The 11,324-nt window shown below is 32.8% G+C and overlaps 3 protein-coding genes across 7 annotated transcripts; 2 read left to right on the top strand and 1 right to left on the bottom strand.

The window, feature by feature from the left end:
- The first annotated feature begins 423 nt into the window (after positions 1 to 423).
- Positions 424 to 2,136, top strand: LOC136784969 (immunoglobulin-binding protein 1-like). Its single transcript, XM_066745940.1, has 4 exons — positions 424 to 760; positions 841 to 1,182; positions 1,264 to 1,661; positions 1,735 to 2,136. The coding sequence occupies exons 1-4, from the start codon at positions 620 to 622 to the stop codon at positions 1,952 to 1,954; spliced, it is 1,101 nt and encodes a 366-aa protein (XP_066602037.1). The 5' UTR covers positions 424 to 619; the 3' UTR covers positions 1,955 to 2,136.
- Positions 2,137 to 2,423: 287 nt separating this feature from the next.
- On the top strand, positions 2,424 to 7,433 carry LOC136784965 (rho GTPase-activating protein conundrum-like). 5 transcript variants are annotated; one of them, XM_066745931.1, is made up of 10 exons: positions 2,424 to 2,471; positions 3,563 to 3,760; positions 3,837 to 4,078; positions 4,164 to 4,297; positions 4,374 to 4,567; positions 4,642 to 4,804; positions 4,864 to 5,204; positions 5,281 to 5,447; positions 5,536 to 5,713; positions 5,800 to 7,433. In XM_066745931.1, the coding sequence occupies exons 2-10, from the start codon at positions 3,619 to 3,621 to the stop codon at positions 6,174 to 6,176; spliced, it is 1,938 nt and encodes a 645-aa protein (XP_066602028.1). In that variant the 5' UTR covers positions 2,424 to 2,471; positions 3,563 to 3,618; the 3' UTR covers positions 6,177 to 7,433. The 5 variants fall into 5 exon arrangements, with proteins under 5 accessions (XP_066602028.1, XP_066602029.1, XP_066602024.1 ...); XM_066745932.1 differs by having other exon boundaries at positions 2,466 to 2,745; positions 4,867 to 5,204; XM_066745927.1 differs by having other exon boundaries at positions 2,467 to 2,745.
- Positions 7,434 to 7,578: 145 nt separating this feature from the next.
- Positions 7,579 to 10,793, bottom strand: LOC136784966 (mucin-2-like). Its single transcript, XM_066745933.1, has 8 exons — positions 10,581 to 10,793; positions 10,288 to 10,515; positions 9,657 to 9,857; positions 9,320 to 9,568; positions 9,069 to 9,164; positions 8,263 to 8,993; positions 8,126 to 8,180; positions 7,579 to 7,839 (listed from the first exon to the last, which is right to left on the bottom strand). The coding sequence occupies exons 1-8, from the start codon at positions 10,693 to 10,695 to the stop codon at positions 7,799 to 7,801; spliced, it is 1,716 nt and encodes a 571-aa protein (XP_066602030.1). The 5' UTR covers positions 10,696 to 10,793; the 3' UTR covers positions 7,579 to 7,798.
- Positions 10,794 to 11,324: the final 531 nt, after the last annotated feature.

The raw sequence follows: 11,324 nt of genomic DNA on the forward strand, positions 1-11,324 counted from the left end.
TAATAAATAAGTTATTGAATTGCTACATACAAAACTGATCTATTAAAATAGAACCCAAGCCCGATATTTTAAATGGGCCAAGAAACCCGTCAGCTATCGAATGGTCCTAACAAAGGTCACCGGGTCATCTTTTGTTCGAATCCTGTCACTCCTGTCAGACTGTCAGATGATTCTCCCCTTCACAGATCACTCTACATATGTATATACGTATTTAGGCAAAAATCTATAAACGAAACTTAAGCCCAGGAAAAATGTACAGTCTATTTTACATATCTCATAGGACGTATAGATTTTATGGTAAGCTTAGACTTATAACTTTTGACTATGAATTTCAGCTTAGACATTTTAGATGTTTGAAAAGCACATGGTAGGGTACCGTTCCTAAATGCATCAAAAAAAAATTGCGAAATCCAGATTCCAGCCGGCCCGTCAATCTATTGGTCTGATTCTGGCGGCCAACTTTACGGACAGCAACTTTGTGTATTCAGATTGAGGTTATCATTTGTTGACTTGTGATTGTTACGGCTATTAATTTGGACTTTAATTTGGTTTGGAGCAAACAACTCCCGGAGGATTATAAGACCTATTTAGTTAGAGTTGTGTTATTACAACTGTTACAATGGCTTCAGAGAGTCAGATAGAGACATCTGAGAATGATTTTAATGATGCAGCAAATTTAACAGAGCTGTTTGACAAGGCTTTTGCAATGTTCAATAAAATTAATAAGACTGAAGAACCCACAAATGGTTCTAAAGTACAGGTAATATTTGTCTGTTTTTCGTCTCTAATTTAAACTGTAATGCCTTTGACAAATTTTTAACATTTATAATTATGCTGTAGGCTGACATTAAAAGAACAATGAATATGCTTGAAGATGCAACAAAATTGGTATCAATTGTAGATATGTTCAGCGATAATGAATCCTTTGAGGATGTTGCAACAGAAAACATTAAATACTTTTTACTGCCTGCCTTGCTTGGCACGCTTACTTTAAAAATATGCAATATTGATGACAGAATGCATATTGTAAATGTAGCAGAAATTTACTTTGTAGACTTTTTAAAAAGAGTCAAAGATTATGGTTTGACGGACATTCACATCCCAGATATTAACAAAGGCAGTGATACAAGCAAAGCTTCTGATGAGCGTATAAAGTCAAATGCTGAAATGATAACTGAAATGGTTAGTAATTTTCATTTAGAATTTTTTCTTAAATATTCTTTTGATAAATGGAGAAATATGGAAGTTGAAATATTATTTTAGGTGTTAAAAAGGAACACAAAATTACAACGTTATAAAGAACAGAAAGAATTGGAGTCAAAACTGGAAGTATTGCAAAAGAATTTGTCAAATCCGAATATTGATGATGAGATAAAAAGAGATTATTTTGTTACATTGATAAAGCTGTATGTATCCTTGACGATAGATGAGCTGGGGTCTATAGCTGCAGAAAAGCCTATCTTGGAACATATGAAGTTGATGGATAAAACGGAAGCTACAAGTTCGCATAATTCCAATAAACATAAATCATCTAGTGCAAAATTACAGCCAATCATTATTACCAGAGATGAATTACAGAAGCAAGTTTATGGAGCAGGTTATCCAAGTCTTCCAGTTCTAACTGTGCAAGAGTTTTATGACCAAAGAGTCAAGGAAGGAGAGTAAGTATATATATTTAATGCTACTTTTAATTTGATCATCATGCTTGATTTCAAACAAATATGAAAAATTTAGTTGGCCTGACCCAGCTCAACGGAATCAGATGAATGCGCGCTCGCTACAAGACATGGCAAGCAGCGAATCAGGCAGTCGTACTCAAGAAGAAATGGAAAACGAAGAAAAAGAAGAAAAAGTGGAAAAGGACGATGAAGAGTTAATTCAACAAATGAGAGCTATGGATGATTATAAAGATACCCATCGCCGTGGATGGGGAAACCGTGCGAATAGAAGTTAAATATTTTTTATTTTCATCATTCTTAAAACCATGAGTATTAGAGTATTACTAAGACTCATCCTATTAAGCACGTTTTCTTATATATTTCATTTTATAAAGCCTCCCTGTATTGTTTTATAATTGTATTTATATAATGATATTAAGCTAAGATTAGCATTTATATTTGTCCATTATAACAAATACAATCGTCAAGATTTAATGAAAAATAATAAAAGAATGCTGAAAGAGCGTAAATTAAAAAGATTCATATGTGTACACGTGTTGTACGAAATGTGTCGAAAGAGCGCGTAACCTTCAAAACCGCATTTAATATTATATCCTGCAACTATTCATACCTGCTGACGCGTGCAAGCATGTAAATATATAGGTCCCCACTCTTCGGTTCTAAGAGTGAAAAGGATATTTCTTTGAAGTGGTTGTGCATTGGTGTATGTATTGAGCAAGGTGTGATCATTTGGAAGATGGCGCCCAGCCCTGAGTTTGAGAAGCGCAGGTGTCACTTGTAGTAAAAAAAAACGTGAGTGTGTGTGCAACAGGTTGTTGAATATTGTTGTGGCTGCGAAGGGAGTTGTGCAAACTGCAAGAACGGGGACGAACAGAAATAATTATATTTACATGTCAATATATGTGTATTTACAAAACGAGCAATTTGGTCAAAAGTAATTTAATTCGATTCGAGTGCCCTTTCGAAAAGCAATTGATGTTTTTTGAACGTGGACGATTTAGCGATCTTCAGCATACGATGGGTGCGATTCCACATCGTGATTGGAATATATTACGGCTTCTCAGAAGTAGATAGCCTCGAAAAATGCTTAACATTCGTGTCTAATCCCGTTCAGTTTCCATTAATAAAAATTCGTTCTACGTAGTTGAAGAAATTGATGAAAACAGTATACGCGTATACATATATATATATATATATAGAAAGAGTGAGATATATCTGTTCATTTATATGTATTACAACTTTTTGATGCCTTTTTTTCGGAGATAAAAAAAATAACACTGATCTCCTAATACAAAAATTATTTTTGGCTTACGATACTACAACACGTCATTGATGTATTCATTAAAGAAATTTTTTCAAAAATTTTAAAGATCCATTCATAAACATATTGATACATATTTATACGGCTTATTTATGTAATTGTTTGCTTTGTGAGGAGGTTATGTTTCGTAATATTTTTAACGTGTATTCATCTTAAATCAAATCATCTTTTGCCTTTCTTTTTTAAGTAGTTGTCTTTATACATTCGGTTTGTTTTAACAACAGTCTAGTAGTGTATAATTAGCATATAGTTTTGGAGTTTTTTAAGGGGATAAGGATCACATTTGCAACAGTTGCCTGACTTTAAAGTGTTTTAAAGTTCCCTTAAAAACTATAACATATTGAGAAATAGACTATAGATCATAAGGAAACTGAAGAGAATGTAGTGCTATGAATACGAAACTCCAAAATTTATTACATTGGTTTTATATTCTCTTGTTTTGGTTAAATTGCTTACATGCAAATACAATCTCTTTTAGATCAAGAAATTTTGTCACTCATTTTTGATGAGTTATGCCAAAAATGGTTCTGTTTGGTTGAGAGTAATAAAGATATACTTTCAGGCACTGCAAGAGTCTAGTTAATTTCTGACCAAGTTCAACATTCAATAATAAAAAAAATGGATAAAGATCATGGTGCTACTTATGGTGGTGGGGGTACAAATCTCCAGGAATACTGGGAAGAATATCAGAAAATGATTGAAGAAACTAAAATACTAGAGGATTATCTTGATGAGGAATCTAGTCCAAGAAGCTATGATGGTTTTGTTAATTAATTTTTTAATGTTTATTTTACTCTTATCAGATAAGTGTTTAATGTTATGCCATTTAATTACAGAAGGAGAAGAAGAGGCTGAATGGCTACGTTCAGCTGGCTTAGGAGAATTAACAGAAGCTTGGAAGGAAGGAAGGGAAGTTCAGCCTGAAGAACTTGGAGCAGCTTTAAGGCCTTTATCTAGAGCTCAGGCAGAAGTTGTTAAGCGTCGTGTTAGATCTTTAAATCATACTGTCAAGCAACGCTTTAATCAAAGACAGCGTGTGAAAAAACCAGATATTAGAGATGTTTTTAAGGATGTTGAGGTAAAGTTTATATGTAAATATTTCAATTTGGAAGGAAGCACAGCTATTGGACTTGTTTTATAAATACAATTATGATGCATTGTAGGTATCAAGTACTGGTACTAGATCTCGAAGTGCTACACCAGATTCTTTAGATTCTGTACCAGGAGCTTTATTAGAAAGTACATCACCTCCATCACCACCTACAGTTAGTAGTACCATTGATAGTCATCATTCAAAGTAAGCAGGTGTAAAGATAAATGCAAGAAACTTTCTCTACTGTAAGTTAATTATTGAATAAAATTTATAATTTTAGTGTTAATGTTCCAAGCTTTGTGTCAATATTTCACCGAGCAACGAATGAAAACAAGGAAATAGTACGTAGAACACCAAGTGCCCCTACTTCAGGTCCTAATTCAATGCCTGCTGCTCCACCTGCTCCAATACCGGTTCAAGAAATATTCAGAAGAACAGGTCACTGGTCAAAGGGAGATGTTGCAAACGATTCTGGTAATTAAACACTGACTCATATGAGTTTAAAATGAATACTTAAATAATTTAATAATGAGTGCGTTCGTTTGTAGAAGGTATACAATTGACTGGGTATCATAGATTAGGAACAATTCATGTTTCAAGGCCCGCAGTACAGAGACGAAGTGGTAGCGATCCTAGCGAAGTTGCAAATACAACACATTTGGACGTAGATCGTACTTCAAAACGATCTTCAGTCAAAGAATCAACATTACGGTATTATATTTAGTGTTAAAATGCCTTTATTTGATAATTATCTTAAAGTTTATTAACAGAAGAAGTTCGGGAAGTCATGCAGCGGTAACACGAAGTCACAGTAGCTTATATGGCCTAAGCAGACCAGCTGATGAAAATTTGATAACCCACCCTCTTAATCGTACTTCATCACATGGGCATTTAAGTTTTGAAGAAATGTGCAGAGTGAATGAAACTGCGTCACAATGGACTTCGGAGAGCCTTCCGCCTGATAACGATTATTCGCGTCAAGGTGTAGAATTATTGTCACAACGCGATCTTACCAGGCTACAACCACTTTTGTGGTTAGAACTGACTGCAATATTTGATAAATATAATATACCTCTTATTAAACGAAAGCCTAATAAGCGGCGCCATAAAGGTAAAGAATAATAATACTTACTGCGCATATAATTATGTTGCAAATTTTAGTCATTAATGAATACATTATTTTTTAGCTGGCAATTTATTTGGTGTTTCTCTCTCGACTTTATTACTCAGAGATAGTCAACTTACGACCGAAGAAAGTAATATTCCTTTAGTATTCCAAAAGATTTTTAATGAACTGACAACACGGGGAGTTAAAGAAGAAGGTATCCTGCGTGTTGGTGGTCATAAACAAAAGGTAGGCTATCTGGACTGATTATGTGTGATGAATCTTTAATTACCAGATGATATTTTCTTGAATAATTAAACAATTTTTTAATTAAAAGGTTGAAGCGATTTGCACAGAATTAGAAATAGACTTTTATTGCAAGCCTAAAGAGATGGATGCATTATTTAAACGTACGACGTGTCATGATTTATCAGCTGTATTAAAAAAATTATTAAGAGACTTACCTCAGCCTCTTCTTACGGTGGAGCTTATTGACGCTTTTTATCAGAGTCATGGTTGGTTAATGCATGAAAATTTATATATAGTAGAAGTTATTCTATAATAATAGAGTATTTACATATTATTATTATTTTTGTTGTAGGTGTTAAAAATCCAAATGACGTATCATATTCTTTAAATCTGTTAATACTGATGTTGCCGATTGAGCATCGGTGCACACTAAAAGCGCTACTGACTTTCCTGAAGCTGATTGTTGAAAATCAAGATTCAAATAAAATGTCGATACATAATGTTGCTATGATAGTGGCTCCGTCATTATTTCCACCGCGTTATATTCATCCTGGTGATAGAGCAGATTTAACCGCTCAAGTTAATATGGCAGCAATATGTTGTCAAGTGACAGAAGCTTTACTTAACAATGTTGATAAGTTATGGTATGTACCGACAGAATTAATTAATCAGTTACGCCGGCAGACTCAAGAAGAACGATATCGAAAGTATAAAAAAAAGTATTATTAGAAGCAATTAAATTGCATATTCATGTACGTACACTATGAATGAACTTCACGTGGCCTTTTTTCTTCAGGCTGTCCTATTTAAACCAGACGGCTGAGCAATGCCTAAGGAAAGGGGAAAATTGGAAAATGTTTCTAATCAATGCCTCTTTCCTTGAAATAAATCAGTAGATAATGGTTTCTGGACCGTTAGATTTTTTTTAAAAGCACGCAAATTAACAGCTTTGGAAGTTATTCAGCCATTTGATTTATACGAGAAAGCCTGTATATCAATAACAATAATTTCGGTGCCTAACTTCAATCTCTATGTTAAATACGTAATGTTTATTCACGTTATTACGAATTACTGGGATGGAAGCAGTTACATTTATTCTTGTGTATCTACGATTTTATAATAAACATTATGTTTCATAACTATTTGATAATAGTTTACGCTCGTGTATCGATGGCATATATGTCTAGTGCAATAATTTTTTAGTTTTGTGTGGTGCAATATAATTAATATGACTAGGTCTTACCTTCTGTATTAAATAAGTTTGGTTCGTTTTTTAAAAGAATTTCTCTTAGAGAATCATATAGCAATAAATTGCTAATAATAGAGTTTGTCTCATTATAACTCATAGCTTAATAATTTTTAAAGAATCTAATTTTCAAATATTTATTATACGCGAAACCTTAAATAAAAGTTGCGGTATCAAGCTTAATTGTTTTAAAGCTTAGCAACAAAATTTGAAAATTTTGTAGTAATGATATTTTATGTAATATTTTTAATGCTCTTCTTGCTATTATATTGCATAGTTTACAAATACTGCTCAATAGCTCAGTTAGGCATAACTATTCGGTACATATTAACTACGTTTCTGCGTGCACATAGCATGCGTGCTATTTTAAATTTTAAATCTTGTTATTACTCTTTTTATTTATTCGTAAAAAATTACATTTTTAATTGTAATTTTATAAACCTCATTTTTAAGTAGTTGTGTTTAAAACACAATTCCTTTTATTATATTATATTAATGTACTATTCAGTTTTTTTTAAGGATAATAGTACATAAATACAAATACTCACAATTAATTATCACAAAAAGATATATGTACAAATTTCTTTTCAATTTTGTTGTGATACTTGTACAAATTTAACATAATTCAATTGAAATTACTTTAACGAATTTTTCTAAAAAAAAAAAAAAAAAAAATCAATTATAAATTAACAATGCACATGGCATTATTCCTAATAATCAAGTTTCCATTATTCTCGTTAATGTTTTAAGACGGCTCTTTTTTACTGTTTCTTTGTAGGCATTTTATATTCATTATTCTAGCCAATACGCCATATTACCTTAAGAATTTGTATATATAATTTTTACGTAATTTGTTATAATTGCATAAATAAAGTGCCAAAGAAAAAGACTTTTATTGATTTATTCTTTTCTGCATGAAAAATTGTTCTACAAGTATTTTAATTTATCATTAGTTTACGCTATACTTTATAAATTTTTAAAAAGCTATCACTAATCTTGTGAAACATGTCATTGAAGCTGTAATTATGTACAAAATTACAGAGTATAATAATGTGACACACCCTAGATGTATAAATTAATTGCGTATTTTCTTTCACACTTCTAATCATTCTAGAGTGGTTGGGAATGGCTCAGTCACTGATAAATCTGAAAATAAATTATTGGTAGAATTAATTTGATACTAGAGTGGAATTTTTTTTATTAAAATCAAAGATAATTGATTTTTTTGAGCACTAAAGAATAAAGTTGTTTTAGTTGGATTTTTCACTATATTTTTAAGTACTTCGGTAATCTTAAAAAGAGTAAAAAAAATTTTTAATTGATTATTATTCCATATTTTTAATAGTATCATCTTATGACAAATTTTAATAAATATGAATTAAGAGCGATACCACTATTTTTTAGCCGAGTGTATGATTATTTTGTAACTCACCGGTTTCGTTGATGATTTTTATCTCTGGCATTATAAAAGTTGCCGATTCCGCCATCTTCCAAAAATAGACAAACATGCATAATTATTAATCTGATAATCCTGAAACAAAATTATTTAAAGAATATAAATTAACATACCTGTTCTGGCAATTGTGTAGTTGTTCCCTCTACATTTGTTTCAGTTTGTGAGGGGGTATACGTTTCAGTTTGCGAAGGGCCAGATGTTTCAGTTTGTGAAGGGCTAGACGTTTCAGTTTGTGAAAGGTTAGTCGTTTCGATTTGTGAAGGGTTAGACGTTTCAGTTTGCGAAGGGTTAGACGTTTCAGTTTGCGAAGGGTTAGTCGTTTCAGTTTGCGAAGGGTTAGTCGTTTCAGTTTGCGAAGGGTTAAACGTTTCAGTTTGCGAAGGGTTAGTCGTTTCAGTTTGCGAAGGGCTAGACGTTTCAGTTTGTGAAAGGTTAGACGTTTCGATTTGTGAAAGGTCAGAGGTTTCAGTTAGTGAAGGGCTATACGTTTCAGTTTGCGAAGGGTTAGACGTTTCAGTTTGCGAAGGGTTAGTCGTTTCAGTTAGTAAAGGGCTATACGATTTAGTTTGTGAAGGGCTAAAGGTTTCAGGTTGTGTAGGGCTAAACGTTTCAGTTTGTGTAGGGCTAAACGCTTCAGTTTGTGTGGGGCTAAATGTTTCAGTTTGTGAAGAACTAGACGTTTCAGTTCGTGAATGGCTAGACGTTTCAATTTTTAAAGGGCTAGGCGTTTCAGCTTGTAAAGGGCTATACGATTCAGTTGCAGTTTCTGTTATATTAGTCGTTGCAATACTAATTGGAATTCTAGTTGTTTCTTTAGAAATATAAGGCACCGTCACTGTAGGCTCTAAAATAATTATAATTAATTGATTAATTTGTATATAATTTCTATACGGAAATTTAGAATTTTTTTATTCCTTACTGAGTGTCGTAGTAAGCTCTTTTTCAGTTTCATTAAGTTTTTCCGGATGTCTAACGTTTTGTTTATCAGTTACAATCTCTTCATCAAAACTTAAATCTGCAAAAGTTGCAATAAATTTCCGTCAGCAATAAGTGGTAAGAGTTAACGTATGTATGTTATAAAATTTTGTTGAAATTGTTTGAAATGAAAGAGAAAAGTGAGAAGACGGGAAACGTCTTCCATTTTCATTACATATTTATAAAGGGTCTTACTTATTTGACAAACAAATGGTTGTTTGCTACTACAATCTAATCCATAAAAATGAGGCTTCGTATGATCTGTCCTATCCAAATTGAGGCATTTAGAAGCGCTCGCCTGATAGTCAAGTTGTTCGTTTATGGTTACCCATGGCGGAAAACCAGTAGAATCTTTCTTTGTTTCGATCCTTTTTCCACTGTGAATCCATTGCCATTCGTTACTTCTATCTTGAAAATGTCCACCCATCCAAACGTGAGAAATCTCTGCGATAAAATATTATCAAAATCAGAAGTTTCGTATTTGTGCAATTGAAAAAGGAAATAAATTTTAAAATTAAAAGATTCTAATTACCTTTGGGATGATCGCCCATAGCTTCAATGATCACATTGGTTGTATGAATATCATTTATGTATGCAAGAACACTTCCAGTTTCTTGGCAGTATTCACGGCTCTCTTCCCAAGTTTTCTCAACCGGATTAATAATGTATGTGCTCTGGTTATAAGTAAATTCCACCGGTTCATTTAGCCACTCTTCTTCCTCGTCCTCCGGATCTATAATTTTTCACGCTCCTAACTAATTCCATCGAAATTTGCTTTGCAGGAATTTATTTTTTAATTTTTTATTTGTGTACGTGACTGATTATATATAACTATAGTGTGAATAATTTTTCTTAAGAATCGTGTATCTGATATAATTTGAAAAATGTATTTTCTTTTTTTCTCATAATTAATACAGAATGTTATTATGAGGTTTAAATCTAAATGTTTGGACTTTTGGGATGGCTGTACTTTGAGGTGAAGCCGGCACTTGTTAATATTTTCCAACATATCAAGTACTTGTTTGAAGACCGAGTTATTAGGTCGAGTCGTGAAATGTTTAGAGGGCATGCGTATTTTATGAAAAACTACCCCTAATAAGGGACAGCCTAAAAGGTAAGCAGATTAGATGAAATTGAAATACTAATTTTAGTTATTCGCTTACATTTTTGGCAAATAAAGTCGCGTTTCCTATCACAAGCAGTTTCAACGAAAGTGCTGCCATTTCCTAAGTGTCTATCGAGGAGCAAGCATCCATCTTTCATTTCAGAGTAGCCGTTTTGCCACGGTGGATATCCTTGGGTATTAGTTTTATCACTCAACGAAACACCAGTAGCTATCCATGTCCACCCACCATAGGAATAATGGGCGCCGATCCACAGATTCTCAAAATCTTAAAAATTAGAGTGTTAGCACTATACCCTCAGTAATTTTCTAATTAATCTTTGTTAAATTTACCAGGTCGTGCTTTGGTCATGCTATTGCTAATTATTTCGATCGTATCCGGGTTGTCCAAAATGGCTAATCTAGTGCCGAAAGATCTGCAATAGAAAGCTGCCTCCTGCCAAGTCATCCTGGCATGATACAAGATGTACGTATACCTGTTCAACGAAACCCAATTGGACGGTACAGGTTTCCGGAGCACGTCGTCGGGGTCTGCTCAATCGATAATTCAAATGTTTATTATTTCATTCTGAAATATTAGCTGTGTGGAAAATAGCTAGAAAGGATAAATTGTCCAAATATTGAGGCACCGAATCTCCTTCATTAAGATATGCTACTTTTTATACGGTTTTGAAAAGACAATTTTTCATATTGCATTACAGTGCAAAATCGTTATACAATTATTATTTTCTCACTGTAATGTTTACGCAATGCATGTTACAATGGAATTATGCGTATTTCGAGATTCTTGTAATAATAGATTTGAAATAATTAAACCTATGGTAATTGTAAATATTATACAGCGTGGAATAGCAAATTTATCGATTCTGCATTATTATTTTAGAACATTGTCCTTAAAATTTAAATAATTGCTGTATCGCAACCGAGAAGATTTTGTGCTTTTATATTTTGGCAATCTTTAAAACGTGACTTTTTTCCTTTTTTGCTGGAAATATTGCACGGAAATAAAAATCAATTTGAATGCAAATAAATAAAAGTAGAAATTTATAAGAAAAAATTAATAAATCGTGCGAAATG

Source organism: Prorops nasuta, unplaced genomic scaffold (assembly GCF_024137725.1).
Source record: "Prorops nasuta isolate Cenicafe-Biocafe unplaced genomic scaffold, Cenicafe_Pnas_1.2 PNAS00109, whole genome shotgun sequence".
In the NCBI taxonomy this organism is placed as follows: domain Eukaryota; kingdom Metazoa; phylum Arthropoda; class Insecta; order Hymenoptera; family Bethylidae; genus Prorops; species Prorops nasuta.